This window comes from Trichechus manatus, unplaced genomic scaffold, assembly GCF_000243295.1.
Source record: "Trichechus manatus latirostris isolate Lorelei unplaced genomic scaffold, TriManLat1.0 scaffold00131, whole genome shotgun sequence".
Lineage (NCBI taxonomy): Eukaryota > Metazoa > Chordata > Mammalia > Sirenia > Trichechidae > Trichechus > Trichechus manatus.
This window is the reverse complement of record NW_004444067.1, coordinates 1315386-1332333: the sequence shown is the minus strand read 5'-3', so window position 1 is coordinate 1332333 and position 16948 is coordinate 1315386. Positions and strand designations below refer to the sequence as shown.

Here is a 16948-nt window from a genome sequence, read left to right as displayed (position 1 = left end):
CCCATGAGTACTGTGCTCCTTTAAAACATCGTCTATATGACCCCGAGGGACCAAATTACTGGGCTGAGGGTTGTGGGGACCACGGTCTCGGGGAACATCTAGCTTAACTGACGTAACATAGTTCTTATAAAGAAAATGTTCTACATTCTACTTTGGCGCATAGCGTCTGGGGTCTCAAAAGCCTGTGAGCGGCCATCTAATATAGTCCACTGGTCTCACCCCTTCGGGAGCAAGGGAGAATGAAGAGAACTGGATACAAGGAAAAGATTAGTCCGAAAGACTAATGGACCACAGCTACCAAGGCCCCCACCAGACTGAGTCCAGCACAACTAGATGGTACCCAGCTACCACCACTGACTGCTCTGACAGGGATCACAACAGAGGGTCCCGGACAGAGCTGGAGAAAAATGTAGAACAAAATTCTAACTCACAAAAAAAGACCAGACTTACTGGCCTGACAGAGACTGGAAAAACCCTGAGAGAACGGCCCCCGAATACCGTTTTAGCTCAGTAATGAAGTCATTCCTGAGGTTCACCCTTCAGCCAAAGATTAGACAGGCCAATAAAACAAAATGAGACTCAAGGGGCACACCAGCCCAGGGGCAAGGACTAGAGGGCAAGAGGGGACAGGAAAACTGGTAATAGGGAACCCAAGGTCAAGAAGGGAGTGTTGATATGTCGTGGGGTTGTTAACCAGTGTCACAAAACAATATGTGTACTAATTATTTAATGAGATGCTAGTTTGTTCTGTAAACCTTCATATAAAGTACAAGAAAAAAAATCATCTATATGAGACCAAACGGTCAACAATGACTTTAAAACAAAGATGAGAATGTAAGGGGGCAGGGAAACTAGACCAATGGAAACAGAACAACCAGAAAAGAAGTAATGAGAATGTCCACACATTGTAAAGGTCACTGAACAACTTGTGCAGAAATTGTTGAATGTGAACCTAAACTGCTGTGTAAACCTTCACCAAAAACACAATATTATTTAAAAAAAAAAATGCTTGGAGAGCAGCTCTGGGAGAAATGAGACGCTGGAGTGGGGGAGTGCTGGTAGGGAAGTCCTGGGAGCATATCTCCCAGAGACCAAAACCAAACCCATACCCATTGCCGTCAAGTTGATTCCAACTCATAGCGACCCTATAGGACAGAGTAGAGCTGCCCCGTAGAGTTTCCAGGCAGCACCTGGTGGATTCCAACTGCTGACCTTTTGGTTAGCAGCCGTAACATGTAACCACTATGCCACCAGGGTTTCCTCTCCCAGAGACAGGGCCTGCCTAACAACAGACAACAGAGCTGGGGGTCAGCCGGGGGTCACACATGGCAGAGCGAGGCACCTACAAACCCAGCACGAGAGGAACAGGCTCCAAAACCAGGTTTTACGCCAGGCGTCAGAAGGCACAAGAAGTGGCTGCTGTAGGAACTGTCTCCCAAAAAACCAAAACAAAAAAACCCCCAAAACCAGCAATTAAATACCAGAGCTTGGAGGCACTTACGAACAGGGAAATGGTAGAAATGACCCAAGTTTTTTATAATAATGATAGTAATAGCTAACCCTGGTTACTGAGGGGTCTATCAGCAAGGCTCTACAAGGGGTGCCTTGTATGTATTAACTCAGTCCTCACAGTCACCCAGAGGTAAATATTGTCTTCTTGTTTTAGAAGAAGAAACTGATTCAAAGAGAGGTTAAGTAACTTGCCCAAAGTTACACAGCTAGAGGATTGGGAGCAGAGAGTATTCCAGGACCTGAGTCCTCAGCCACCAGGCTACGCTGTCCCCTCCAAGGTGAGGCTGTAGTGACACATGACTACTGAATCCTCAGGACACGCCTCCGCCAGGCAGGTGGGTGGATACTTGTCCCACCAGATGGGCACATTTCAGAGTAAAGCCATTTGTCCAAGACCACACGGCTGACAAGCCTTAAGGTGCTGGAACTGGATCTAACTCCAAAGCAAGGGCTCTGCCAACAGTTCCAACCTGCCCCAAGTGCTGAGCGCAGGGACCGAGGGAAGGAAGGGGGAGTCCAGGGCAGGTGGTGGGGTGTGTGGCCAGGACAGATGCAGATTGTAGGACGGACTCCCAGCAAAGGTAGCATGGCTGGCGACTGTGAGATGCTGACTGCAGAATCAGTCCAGTAGATTAGAAACACTAATGGCAATTATAGCAGCTAAAATTGACAGCTGCTCATGATGTGCCACGCACCCTTCTAAGGTCTTGAAAGGCATGAATTTTTAATCCTCACAACCATTCTTAGACCCCCATTATACAGATGAACAAGCTGAGGAACATGCTTAAAATCACAGCTGCAAGATTTTCTGGCTTCCTAAGAGGACATGAACCACTGGTGTGTAACCCTGTTGTAAAAAAAAGCAGGAAATCCACCCTGACGTTTTTCTACCTCAGCCTTGTAAGAACAGAAAGACACACAGGAGGAGGCCTCGCCTGGTAATAAATATTTTAATTTTTTTGTTTCGTTTTTATGATGACAAAGAATTTTCAAGTTTATTTCCTTTCCTTAAAATACAAAGCTAAACCACAAACAGGTATACCCAAAACGTTTCATCTCACATTTACACGCTGCCGTGGGATCCTCCTCCAACTCACTGATCGTGCAGGTGTGGGATGGGGGGAAGACTTTCTTAGGTAGCACCGTCGTGAGGCCTGGGGGCATCAAGGATGAGGACAGGTGCTCATACCTGTCTCCATTCACATTTACCTGGGACCAGGGCAGGCGGAGGACCCCAGGTCATGGCTCCAGGCCCCAGCCCCCTGGACTGAAGGTCAACAGGGAGAGAATCAGATCCCCGTAGAGAGGGAGGAGGAAGCCACCTGTCCCTCCTGCCATCACAGTCAAGGTGAAGACTTCTGCCTGATCCTTGATCCCTGGGCCACGGGGCCCTGCCTGCTGATGTGCACACCTGGGGGGCCTGTCTCTGAGGCTGGCGGCAGCGGGAGGGTCCTGCACTTCCACGCTGGTAGGCTCACATGTCCGCTCATGGCTGCTTCTATGCAGGAAGGCCACCAGGCGATCTGACACACAGAAGGCCTTGCAGCAGGTCTGGAACTTTCGACCCAGCAGAATCAGGTAGGGGGTGTGGCGGGGGTGGGTAGGTAATGGTAAGTAATTTCTGGTCCCACTACAAAACTTTATTTCTGATTAGAATAGAGTACCATCTCAAATCTCTCCTACCAAAAGGAAAAAAAAAACAAAAAACAAAAAGCAAAAACAAAACTAAAAGCAAATCGCTGCAACTCCACTCATTTCAAGACCTATATACATGTAAGTTGTTTTCTGTGGTTTTGTCTTTTTTTTTTTTTTTTTTTTTTGGATTTTATGATTTTTATTATTTTTTAAAATAAATTCAGTGTTCACATTTCTATAAAGAGTTAACCCAGTTTGCGGAAACCCGCCCTGGCAGGAGGAGGCAAGCACGGCTCCTCCCCGCCCACGTCGAGTCTGATTACCTGCCCTGATGCTTTGAGGTGCCAAGAAAAGCGGCATCCTGTGGAAGAGTAAATACCCGCCAGCCCGGGTCCATGGGCCACGGGGTCAGTAAGCTTTCGAGAAAGCAGAGGGGAAGACTAGCTTACTGCGAAAACTTTTTTAAAAATATTCATACACTTCAATGTGCGCCTGTGGAGACGCTGGGGGAACAAGAGCTTGGAGACATCCGTCCGGGCCACCGGGAGGCAGAATCTTCCTGCGTCTGCCTGTGCTCCGACATCGGGGGTGCAGAGGGGGAAAGTCCTGGCTCCTCAGTTAGAGGCAGGAGAGCCGCCCAGCTTCCCAGTCCACGTTTGCCTTTTTTCCTCTAAAACCTGTGCCGAGTCTTGGACCGCATGCACGGGAAGCACAAACGTTCGACTTGTATGCAAAAAAGGTACAAAAACAACTCGAATATAAAAGTTTTGGTAATATAAGGCCATCTGTTCAAGCCCACCTTGGAAACCTGTAACAGATATTTAAATACTACAGTGAAAAGGCATCTTAATATACTTTTTAAAAAACATCTGAAGTCATCCACTAAGATTTAAGTGTGTTTAAAAAAAAAGAAATCAATTCCCTTTGAGGGCACTTTGTCCAGTGAAGGGGGCCAGGGGAAGGTTAATGCTTCAGCCACGGGTAGGCTTCGATGGAGGCCTTGCTGCGGTCCCCATAGTCATACAGCAGCTCCTCGCCGGCCGCGATGTCGCGGGACGCGACGAGGATGAGGTGAGGCACGCCGTCGATGTCGTGCAGTTTGGTCTGGCAGTTCCCACACTTGCTGTGATTGATCAGTCTCCCCAGGCGGTTCGTCTCTCGAGTGGCATCCACGCTGCGGGGGAGGGGGCACCACAGAGGATTGCATGGGTGGAGGGGCTTTGGAACCCAGGGAGAGGCGCGCACCATGCCTGCTCTCGAGTCTGGTGCAGTGTTGATTTATAACCACATTTTTGGGAGAGCGGTTCAAATCCAAAAATTATTTCTAGGAGCCTGGAGAGGCTCTGGGTGGGGTGTTTACTGCAGGGGCGGGAATGCAGAAGGCTGTTTATGGAAACACGGGAGGCAACTGTTAAAAAAAACACCAGTTGCTGTCTAGTCGAGTCCGACTCATAGTGATCCCACAGGAGTGTCAGGGTAGAACTGTGCTCCACAGCGTTTTCAATGGCTGATTTTTCACAAGCAGATCTCCAGGCCTTATTTCTGAGGCACCTCTGGGTGGACTGGAACCGCCCACCTTTCGGTTAGCAGCTGAGCATGTTAACTATTTGCACTGCCTGGGGACTCCAAGGCAACTTTAGAGTTTTGCAAAACAAATAAATGAACGAAAATTGGCTACTCTGGCTGTGTGCAGACAGGAGTGGGTGATGACTTCCTGAGCTGCTCAGGCCAAATGCCCTTAAGAGGGAAAGGCCAGGTGAGCTGCTAGACAGGTTTTCATGTGACTTCTGCTTCTCATCTGATGAGATGGTACACAGAACAGCTCCAATTACAAATATTAAACATGGGAAGAGCTTTGGAAGAGGGTAATAAGATCTAATCAAGAACCCAACCGACACAAAGCATGGACCCCTCCTTTGGGGTCGGGATGCTGTCGAGGGCTCTTGGGCTCCACAGCCTGTCCTCTCTTTTTGCCCAGAAGGAGAAAAGGCCCCTCAAAAGTGTAAGTGGACTTACCAGTAGGTTTTGCTCAGATACTGGAAATAGTACATGTAGCAGCCCGTAGAGGGGTCTTGGGCATACAGCGCCTCCCGCTTCTTGGCGTCAGTGATCTCGATGAGGTCCCCGTGGTACTCCACCACAAACTCGCCCCGCGAGAACTGCTTGGTGGCAATCACTCCCCTGCCTTTGCCATCGATGAGGTCGATCTGTCAGGGAGGATGGGAGAGGGGGCTGGTTAGTAACAGGAACAGACACCACCATGCACAGCGTGCTTCCTGGCTGCCCAGGGCTTGTGCTGCTTTATTTTAATGGCTTTACTCAGATATGCAAGGAAATTCACTCATTTTAAGTTGGCAGTTCATTGGGTTTTAATAAGTATATACAGTTGTGCAATCATCACCACAATCCAGCTTTAGGATACTTTTATCTCTCAAGAAGTTCCCTCATGCCATTCTGCAAACCTTAATTACATCGGATTCTCAGGAAAGATCTGCTAGGTAGGTACTGACCCATTTTGCAGATGAGGAGACTGAGGCTTTGAAAGGCAGAGTCACACGTCCAAGGTCACACAAGGAAGTGATCTGGCAGGGACTCAAATCCACGTACTTGATCTATAGTTTAGACACCTGCCTCTCCAGGAGGGGAGACGAGGACCCAGTGTTCCGAGTTTCCCCCTTACTGTAATTCACCCTCCTGTTTCTCCTCACCCCATTATAAATGGAGTTGAGGTGGGTGGTTGCTTGAGGGATCCAGGACTTATGTTCGGATCACCCTAGATGGTGGTTGGAAACTGAAGCTTTCTGGCCCGGGGGTCCCAATCCAGACCCATGGGACCACCAATGTGGAGAATTACTCCCTTCTCTTGTGCCACCCAAATGCACTGGAAGTGTTCAAAGGGAAAAGCAAAGTTCTTGAGCAATGCCATTGCCACGAGTCAGAATCACCTTGCCGCCAACGGGTTTGGTTTTTCGGTTTGCCTTTGCCAAGGTAAACATAATTCGGGGAAAATGTCATAGCTAATCCTTTTAAAGGTTTCCCCAGGCATGATGCTAAGTGAAGGAAGCCAGACGCAAAAGGCCACGTATGGTATGAGTCCGTTTACATGAGACGTCCAGAACAGGCAAACTTACAGACAGAAAGCAGATTAGTGGTTCCAGGAGCTGTGGGGGTGGGGAAGTGGGGAGTGACGGCTTAATGGGTACGGGGCTTCTGTTTGGGCAGCGGGGGAATCAGAGAGTTGTGGAACTAGATAGAGGTGATGTTTGCCCAACACTGTGAATGTACTTAGTACCGCTGAATTGTATATTGTAAATTGGTTTAAATGATACATTTTATGTTACTCGTATTGTACTTCAATTTCAAAAAAAGTTTTCCCAGGGTAACATTTCACATACAAAGCCCATTCCTGTTTTCTTTATGAGATGTCTCCTCAACCACAGTTTTAGTATTTGGCGCCCGGAAAACCTGACAGAGTCTGACAAGTCAGTGGCCACTGAAGGGTTAAAGCAACATGGCAGCCGCTCTGCTCTTAGCCACCAGGCCAGAACCAGGGAAGACTTTGGCTTGCGGCCGTGGCCCAAAATGCAGTGGGCACCTGCAGCCCCTTACCTTCATTCCTTCTTCCTTTCCACTTTCAATCAACTCGTCGATTTTTTTCCTCTCTTCAGACTGGGTGGAGAGGAAAAGGAAAAAGGCAGCGTCAGCGCCCTCTCCTGGGCCCATTCTGGGGAGTGTGGCGGCCCCGAGCCCTGATCTTCTAGGCCAAACATCTAGCCCCACTGAGGGTCCCTTGAATGGGTCACAGTTGGCCTCCATCACATCGGTCCCTAAAGGGTGCCAGAGCCCCCAGGTACCCCTCCTTTTCCTCATCTCCCACCTGTTGTGGACATCTGTCACCTGGGGTTAAAGTGGACCATGAGGGCTGCAGTGGTGTCTCAGGGGCAGACTCTGGCTCATGGGTATGTTCTATTTGCCCACAGCGGGTTTTGAAAAATATTTAGACGGCTGACATCTAAAAATCAGGAATCTGACTTGGTACTGAATCGGCTGGGGCTGACTAGAGGCTGCCCCCTACAGACGGGGCACGTGAGCCCCATGTCCCTCCCATGGGCCGGCTGCTGTGGATGTCCACATTTAGGATCCCTGAGCTACACCCCTAGGGAGTCACTGCCATGGTTGAAGGAGGGTCTCCCACCCAGGAGTGCCGGCGCAGCCCTGCACGGAGGGCCTGGGAAGAGTGGGCACCCCCGGTCTCGCTGCTCCTTCAGGCTGTCCCTCCTGTTACTACCTCCATCCTTGAGCCCAGTCCCACTGCTCGGTTGGGAGCACAGAACACTAGGGAGCAAAAGGGAACTGTACCAAGACAGACAGAGGCCCTGAAGCAGCGTGGCTCCCCAGCACGGCCCTCCACCCGCTGCTGAGCTTGCCCCCGCCCCAGGGCTAACCGCCAGGACACCACTGCAGTCAGCAGAACCAGCCTGTGGCCACGTGAGACTTCTCTGGTGACTCAGCCCACACCTATCTGTGAGACACCTGCAATGGGCTGGACACGACAACAGGTGCTGGGGACACAGAGGTGGGCAAAACCAGGTCCCTGTGACCTTCGGGATGGGCTTACGGACCCTACGGAGACAGCCTCTGAGCACACCATTCATTATGCCCAAAGCCTCCTGCTGCTCTCCAGTCCCTCTGCTGGGCCACCCCTGCTCCTGCTGGACACCTGAGGCAGCCACCTTGCTGGTCTCTTGGCTTCCACTGGGCCCCTCCCCCCAATCTGTTCTCCACAAACTAACCAGAGGGGTCGGGTCTTTTAAAAATGTAAAGAGATCATGTCATTTCCCAGTAAGTTTACTACATAGTAAGGTGCCCGTGCAGGTTCCTTACTTTCGACAAAAACATCATGGTAATAACGTATGACGTTAACAATGAAGGACTCCGGGTAAGCGGTCTACAGGACCTCTCTGCACTGTCTTTACAACTTTTCTGTAAATCTGAAATTATTTCCAAATACAAACTTTATTTAAGAACAAAAACCAAAAGCCCTCCCACTAGCTTCCCAATGTCACTGGGATAAAATCCAGACTCCTGAGCGTGGCCTATGAGGCTCTGCAGGGGCCGGACCCCGCTTCTCCTGCTTCATCTCCCACCCTCACCCTTGCTCCCATACTCTAGCCACACTGGCTGGCTCTTTCAAAAGGCCAAGCTCACTTCTGCCTCAGGAACTTTGCACATGCTGTTGCCCTGCCTGGAACACCCATCCCCCAGTCACATACATAATTTGCTTCCTCTCTGCTCAAAGGCCACCTCCTTAGAGAGACTTTCTCTGACTATCATATCTAAAGCAGCTTAGGCTGGCCACTCTATCAGATAACCCTGTTTTTAGAAATTAACATAGCATCATCGTCTGAAATTATCTTCTGCTTGGTCATCTTTTGTTGTTAATCTCCCCTACTTGAACATAAATTCCAAGTGTGTGGTGGCCTGATCTTGTTTCCTGTGGACACTCCTGGCCTAGAACAGTGTCTGGCACACAATGAGCCCTCGAAGCAACAACACATGTACACAAATCCCACAAAAACACCGTATGGAATAACTAGTTAATTCCAAGTGTGCAGAGTGGTGTGGACAAGCAGGTGGGCTGAGAGAGCATGGGAGTGTGAGGGTCGGCAGGTGGGAACACCCCTGTGGTGCCTGCTGTGCATGGAGGGGATGAACTGCTGGGCCGGGCCAGGTTGCCCTGAAGGCAGAGCCAAGGTGTTTGGGTTTCATTCTGGAGGCTCTGGGGCTTTGGGCAGGCAAACGCAGCTCTGGCTCCCTAAGGAGAATTGGGGCAGCAGCCCACAGGGTGGCCCAAAGGCAGCATGCGCGGGGAGTAAGCTGGGTCTGCACTAGGGAAGGAGGAGACAGATCTGAGACCTCCAAACCCTGGGGATGGGTGGGGATGAAGAAACCTGGGCACTGCCACAGGCGTGGCCCCTGCCCCAGGCCGGTGGCCACCCCACCAAAGCTCCTGGGGTTCAGGGTGCCTCTCCAAGATCTACCCTGGGTTTAAAACCTGTGGCCCAATTTCCACTCTCTTGCTCAGGACCTGACCCATCCCACCCACACTGTCTTCAGACTTAAAGGTGTGTTTGCGAAAGCTTTTAATTTTGGTTTCACCTCTGGCTACCCACACCCTTCTCTGGTGCCCTGCCCTGCTTTGGCCCCCAGCCCAGGCCCAGTTCCTGCCAGCCCAGAAAGGCAGTCAGATCAGCACCGAGCTCACCCTTCAGATGAGGCCCAGCGGCCCCACCCTCGGGCTGTACTTACACAGTCAGCAGAATCCACACCCTGACCAACAACCAACCCCCTCATCACCCGACCAACAACTGCCTCACTGCCCTGACCAACGACTCCCATCTGACCAACAGCTCCCTCTGTCAGCTGATGAACAATCCCCTCATCTGACCAACAACCACCTCGTCATGTTATTCACTCAGCAAAGTCCACAAACGGTGAGGGGCGCCAAATGGCTCTCCCTTGCAATGGGCTCCTTGTCCCCAAGATGGGGAGAGCTTTAAGTGCCTGCAGACCAAGCTCTGGGGAAGCAAGCATGTGTTCCCTTCTGCTTGTCTGCTGCAAGACTGAGCACACGGCATCATACCCCACTGCAGCCCTCATGCCTCTAAACAGATAAGCCCTTGTTTTTTTAAATGAAAAAAGCAAACTCAGCTACCCTTGGACCCTGCACCCCACAGCCGCTCTGCCCGAGCCCATGGCGCTCCCTGCGTTGGCACTGTGGCGGGAGGCTTCCCGGGCTCTGCAGCCTGGTGCCGGCCTCACCCTTCTGCAGTGCTGCCTTTAAGATGACCTAGCACAGCCTCCCACTGCAGACAAACATTTTATAACAGCTTGTTCTTGGCCGAAAGACACTGCCTTTCCAGGCAAATACAGCCAAAACTTCTCTCTGGGGCGGGGGAAAAAGGGACTGCTTTTTTGTTTTTTTTTTAAATGAAGCCTCATCAATTAAAAGAAAAAGAGAGAATACCAGACCTCTGTCTCTACACCAGCAGACTTAAAAACTGCAGAAGAAGTCTGTGTGAGGGTTGAAACACTCAAGCTCACAAAGCAGGGGTCCCCCACCTTTTTGTGGGGGAGGCAGTCATTAGTACTGCTCCTGAGGCTTGAGACTGTTTTGGGGATGTGGGGGAGCAGAGGGACTGACCCAGAAGCCTCTGCGTGGGAGGGTGGCAGGTGGTAGCGCACGGCTGCAGGGCCCGAGCCACACCCCACCTGCATGAACAGAAAGGTCGGTGTCACACCTGTCACACCTCGCTGCACCGAACACTGACAGACTATACTGCATAGCTCAGGCCTCTGTAAACACGTCAGGAAGAGGCCGGTACAGCCCAGCTCCCCTTCCTGCCGGTATTTTTCACTCTGTTCTACGTGTTCCCAGGGATACTAGCTGGGCAGGAAAGAGCACAGGTGAGCCGTGGTCACTGACTACAACGGAGAAGCAACGGTGACATTAAGAAGAGCTAACGGTGCCCACCATGTACCAGGCATGGTTCTAAGTTGGTCCACCTGCATTATCGCGTTTAATCCTCAACCAGCCCACACTGTCCCCATTTTACAGCTGGGGAAGCTAGGGTACAGAGAGCTAGCTCAACAACATGCCCAAGGTCTTACAACCACTAAGTGGCAGGGCTGAGATTTGAATCCAGACTGGTCTGGCACCCAAGCCACTGCTCTTTGCCACCAAGAGACATAATACAGAATCCTCTGGAGAGCAGACAAGACAAGCCTCAGCGACAACTAGCCGTTCCCCACAGTCCCAGGCTCTACTGGGCCTGCCGGACTTGTCAGTAGTGCCTGACTTGCTATGGAACGTGCCACAGGTTACAAAACTCCTTCACAGAGGTGCCTTGACCAAGCTCATAGTGACCCCACCAGGGAGGTAGAGCAAGCCTTATGATGATCCTCACTAGCCTGGGGAGAAAACTGAGGCCAGAAAGGCAAAGGGGCTTGCCCCAGGATGACATGAACACAGCTTGGGTCTCACCCGCCAAGCATGCCCTGGGCTACCCTGCCCCTCCAAGAGCTGAAATTAAAACCATGTGACTCCCACATGAACCACAGCCTCATCCAGCCTGAGACCAGAAGAACTAGATGGTGCCTGGCTACCACCACTGACCGTTCTGACCAAGGACACAACAGATGGTCCCAGATAAAATGGGAGAAAACTGTAGAACAAAACTCAGATTCCTAAAAAAGGCCAGACGTACTGGATTGGTAGAGACTAGAGGAGCCCCTAAGACTATCGCCCTGAGATACCCTTTAAACTTGGAACTGAAGCAAAATAACAGACTGACTCATGAAATAAACAATATCACTCATGAGTACTGTGCTCCTTTAAATAATCATCTATATGAGACCAAGTGGTCAACATTCACCCTAAAGCAAAGATGAGAAGGTAAGTGGGGAGGGGGAAAGGGAAGCTAGATCAATGGAAACAGAATACACAGAACGGAAATATCAAGAATGTTGACACATCGCAGAAAATGAAACCAATGTCACTAAACAATATGTATGGAAACTGTTAAAGGGAAGCTAATTTGCTATGTAAATGTTCACCAAAAACACAATAAAATATTAAAAAAAAAACAAAATAAAAGAAATGCACATGACTCTACCTGCAGCTCGGCTTTGCTCTTCCTGGAGCTCCTTCGGACAGGGTAGAAGTCTGTGAGTTTGCGATTCTGTTGCGTTTTTCCTTGAGCTCTGGGATGGGGAAGCAAGAAGAGAAAACAAGTATTAGTATGGAAAACCACGCTGGCACCTAAAGGCTCACAGCTCCTTAGGAAGAGGAACTGAAAAGGGGATGTCATCTAAATGCCTTTGTCCCCTGGGGCCTGACGGTCACGTAGGCTCACCTGCCCCCAGGGACCTCAGAGTGTCAAAGGCAGGCTGCCCGCTCTTGGTGGGAGGGGAGGCTCCTGAACTCGGGACCCAGGCAGGACTGAGATGCTGACAAATAATGGCAGGGCTAGTGGTGACACCCCTGGGCAGGCTTCCCTGGGGTTGGAGAACCGCCCTGCGCTGCGTGAGGAGGACTCCGGGAGTCACTTACTTTTTCCGTGGGGCCTGTTTGCCCTTGATGGGCTTCTTTAGGCTTGGCTTGGCAATGGCTGCACTGGTAGCATCACCAGACGAGGCTGGAGTTTTTGGAGGTTCTGCTGCTTCAGATTTTTGGTTTGGAAAAGGGGCCAGGGGGCCTCTCCTGGCGTCTTTGATCTTCTGCTCCTCGGACTTCACGGGGCTTCGGATTGCGTTCCCAGTGTTTCTTTTCTCTGCGGGCAGAGAGTGGGAAGGACATGGGCTAACTCTGTACTCACTGTTGTCCAGTGTCTGGACAGTTGGCGCATTCTAAGACAGCCCTTGAGAAAAGGGGGCCCTGGGGTGTGCACAGCAGTGACCCCAGCCACCTTGCCCGGTGACCACTGTGGCTGTTGTGGGAGACACGCCTAGCTCTCATTTTTGACCAAGACGCTGGGCAGAGCATCTGGACCTCTGTGTCTTGGAGCAGAGAAAGCCTTGAAGCTGAAGCACCATAGACTGTGCTGCTGGCCTGAGAGCTCCAGCCAGAGCTGTCAGGAACTGGGCTGCGGACCCCAGAAGGAAACTCAGTTTCTAAAGGGGAGGCCTGATGAGGGTGCTGGACGGAGTAAGGCGAGAGAGCAGAGCCTCTTCCCCAGCAGAGAGCTGGGGAAAAAAGTTCCTTCTTGCAATGGGGTTGAGGCCCAGTGTTCACGGTGGTTCTCAGAGCCGGGTGGGCTGTGAGGTACATCACGAATAATTTGCTACTAAAAATAGTTGCAAAGTGTCAGTGTGGGTGAATAAGTCCTTTTTTTTTTTTTTTAAGGATTTACTTTTTTAAAAATAAGTAACACACTGCAGATGGTAAACAGTCTGCCAGCTCCTCCAAAAGCTAAACATAGAGTTACCATATGACCCAGCAATTCTGCTCCTAGGTAGGTGCCCAAGAGAAATAAAAACACATGTCCATGGACAAAGTTGTACATTATTCATAACAGTGAAAAGGTGGAAACCACTCTTATGTCTACCGATTAATGAATGGATAAACAAAATGTGGTCTAGCCACACAACGTAATATAATTCAACAATAAAAAGGAATGAAGTTCTGATACATGCTACAACGTGGAGGACCCGTAAAAACATTCTGCTCAGTGAAAGAAGCCAGACACAAAAGGCCAGGCAGCATGTGATTCCATTCACATGAAAAGGCAAATCCATAGAGGCAGAAAATAGACTAGTGTTTGCCAGGGGTGAAGGGAAGCGGGTATCGGGAGTGCCTGTCGATGGGTACGGGGTTTCCTTCTGGCGTGATGAAAATGTTCTGGGACTATATAGCGGCGATGGTTACACAACTTGGTGAATATACTAAAAACTACTGACTCTGTACATTCCAAAATGGGGAATTTTATGCTAGGTGAGTCACATCTCAATAAAAAAATAAATGACTGGGAACACTTTCAGACCATTGTTACTCCCTTGCATACTTTCTTGTGTGAAACCAGAGGGATGAAAGTCCACCCTGGAGTGTGTACTGCCGTGAATGTCATCCTTTATGTCAGTCTGCGTCACAGCAGAAAGAAGGTTGAGGATCACTGGCCAGGAGCCTGGCCCTTGGAGTCACCTCCAAAGTACATCTGATCCTGAATTCTAATAGTTGGCATTTAGTATCACCATGAGCCAAGTTACCCTGGGTGGCACAAATGGGTAAGTACTCAACTACTAGCTGAAAAGCTGGCAGTTCAAACGGACCCAGAGGTGCCTCAGGAGACAGGCATGGCGGTCTGCTTCTGAAAGGTCACAGCCTTGAAAAAACCCAATGGAGCACAGTTCTACTCCGCACACATGGGGTTGCCATGAGTTGGAATCGACTTGATGACAACTAACACCGTGAGCCAAATACGCTTGTGAGCTAACTTAGGCACCAGATCACCACTTGAAACCTTTTACATTCTGCCCCACTCCAAAGAGGACATGAGCCTGGCTGAGTGCCATTTACAAAGAGCCCATTCCCCATTCCCTACGTGCCAGGCGTTACGAGCAGGATGCAGAACTCCCCGTCCAGGAGGACCAGCCCAGTTATGGGGCACTTCACAGAGCCCTTCTGCAGCCAAACTTTAACTGCTCTGCAGAGTTGCCCTGCAAGATAGGACTCCTCTCTCTCCCAACTCACAGATGAGAGAACGGAGGCTCAGAAAAAGACCAGCAACTTGCCCTATTTTTACCAGTTGCCATTGAGAACTGTGCTCCATACGGTTTTCAATGGCTGATTTTCTGGAAGTAAATCACCAGGCCTTTCTTCCAATGCACTTCTGGGTGGATTTGAACCGCCAACCTTTCAGTTAGCAGCCAAGCACATGAATCTTTTATACCACCCAGTGACTCTGTAACTTGCCCAAAGCCCCTTACTTTTAAGCAGCAGAGCTAGGATTCAAACTCAAGTCTTTTGAAGACTGACTGAAATATCACTCTGTGCCCTGGAAGAAATCAAGCCAAGGGCTGGCTCCTGGCCCTGGGTCAGGGCTTCTCCAGCCCTTGTTCTCAGATCTGGCCCCAGAGACTGGGCTAAATTATCACTGTTAATACCCTGTAAATGAATATAAGAATACAAGGCTTCCTTGCATGGAGCTGCTGGTAACCAGAGGTTCTGTTTCTTTAAGGCAAGATGAAATTAAGAAGAGAGCATGGTGACTTGGGAAAGGTCACCTCCCCACTGCACCTTTACAGAGGAAGACTGGGATTAAAGCAAGATTTCTAAGAAGTTTCAGCTTGTGTTACAGGGGCCAGACAGAATTTTCAATGGCCACACATTTTCTGGTTTAAAATTTTAACTCCAAATCTCAGCACAGAGTATGCTGCTTCAGAGAGGGACACTGAACACTTGAAAGAAACTTTAGAATTGGGGTCAAGGCCAGCTCCTAACAGGGAAGGATGTTCCTTCCCTACGTTCACACGTCATGTTAGCGAGGACTGCAATTGCCTGGCTTCACAGAACCTAGGCTTATTTTTCTGTACGTCCAAACTTGTTTAATTGAGGGTCACGTGTGTTACTTTTGCAACCTGCCAAGATGTTTGAGCTTGCAGGGAAAACCTATGAGGCCAACAGGGCACACGCCCTGGGACAGGTCACACGCCCTGGGACAGGTCACTCTTTCCCCATGTCTGTGTTTCTGAGACAGGAGACGGCTCAAACAGAAATAACTTGAGATACATAATAAAACCAGTTGCTGCTGAGTTGATTGCAACTCATGGCGACCCCACGGGTCTCAGAGTAGAACTGACCTCCATAGGGTTTCCATTGGCTGATTTTTCAAAAGCAGATTGCCAGGCCTTACTTCTGAGGCACCTCCGGGTGGACTCAAACCTCCAACCTTTCCGTTAGCAGCCAAGTGCGTAAACCACGTGCACCACCAAGGGACTCTAAACCCATAATGTCGGCAGTTTCTGACATGACCACCTGTAGTCAGACAGGGACACGTCGGTGGCTTACCTTCTCGTTTCCGATAGATTCCAGCTAATGGTTTCCCCTGGCATTTGACTTCGTGATGTGCAACTGAGTTCTCTTCCTGAAGCGGGGAACGCATTCCAGAGCATTTGTTCGGACTCATGTAAGTATAGATCTTCGACTGCCCGGTAAACACGTTCTCCTAAAAAGACAAACATGAATTCTGAAAGAGGCTTGAAGGAGATGACAATCCCATAGCATTTAAGGGGAAAGGGGGAGGGGAGGAGAAATCAGTATACAAGAGACAAAAACAGACACCATTATCATCTCTGTAAACCTGGACGACCAGGGATGCCACCCCCAGTCTCAATAGAGCACTGGAAGGGTTAGAATCCCCCAGGCCCAGGTCAAATGTTCCTTGGACAGGCGTGTCTCTAACTCTAGTCACTCAGGGTACATCTGACCAGCAGAACCAGCTGTACATAACGGTGGATAGGAAGGAGACAACCTACCAGCAACAGGGGGGGCCACAATGACCCACAGCAAACAAACTGACAGTCTGAAGGGCCAGGCTGTGTGCAGGAGTTAACTCCCCCGGCCTCAGCCAGCCAACCCGATTAACCACTTCTTGGTCCCCAAGCCAGCTGGTGAGGATTGTCAGTATGGCCTGAGCCTTCTGTGCCCAAGCCCGCCCCTGTCAAATCACTGCGCCACCCGGCAGCCTCCCAGGACTGCGGCTGGGGAATTCTCTTAGTGACTAGGGGGAGGGAAGCTAAGGAAAGGGAGCCTCCAGCCAGCACACTTGGGGCGGTCACCATATTGCAAACCGCACCTTGGCGTTAATAAAAGAGTGGGCAGGCCAGTGGGGCGGTGCAGGTCGCCACTGAAGTCTCTGGGGGTGGGGCCTCTTCGCTGACTAGGCGCAAACAGGAGGAGGGCGTCCCCAGAAACAATGCCAGGCCCTTTCGGAGGAACTGGGGAACCATGAAACACCCAGTCGGCCTGTCCCGTGACCTCGCTGAGAGCCTCTGGCAGGCTCCGCACACCCTGGGAGGGAAGCCACCTCCGGGGTCGCTCGGTTGTGGGGTGTGGAAATGGCATAAAGACAATCAAACTTTTCCGAGGTCAAATACCGCCGCGGCCCAGGGGCCAGGCTCATGGCGGAGCAGTGAGGACTCCACTGCCCCACAGGCGACAGAAAGGGAAGCTGCCGGGGCCGGGCGCCCCACCTAGGGCGCGCCGGGGATCCCGGGGGGCACCCACGTGCTCGCGGCCCGGTCC

General features: G+C 50.6%; 1 protein-coding gene across 3 annotated transcripts in view; it reads right to left on the bottom strand.

The window, feature by feature from the left end:
* Window positions 1–3291: 3291 nt before the first annotated feature.
* The window catches only part of KMT5A (lysine methyltransferase 5A), an 18368-nt gene continuing 4711 nt past the window's right edge, over window positions 3292–16948 (bottom strand). For 2 of the 3 annotated variants that reach the window (XM_023739240.1, XM_023739238.1), the window contains exons 2-7: window positions 15713–15869; window positions 12260–12479; window positions 11823–11910; window positions 6757–6816; window positions 5164–5354; window positions 3292–4321 (exon numbers count right to left, since the gene is read on the bottom strand). In XM_023739240.1, coding sequence (XP_023595008.1) covers window positions 4111–4321; window positions 5164–5354; window positions 6757–6816; window positions 11823–11910; window positions 12260–12479; window positions 15713–15830 — 888 coding nt within the window. In that variant the 5' untranslated portion in view covers window positions 15831–15869 and the 3' untranslated portion in view covers window positions 3292–4110. The remainder of the gene's footprint in view (window positions 4322–5163; window positions 5355–6756; window positions 6817–11822; window positions 11911–12259; window positions 12480–15712; window positions 15870–16948) is intronic. The other variant, XM_023739239.1, reaches the window with a different exon arrangement.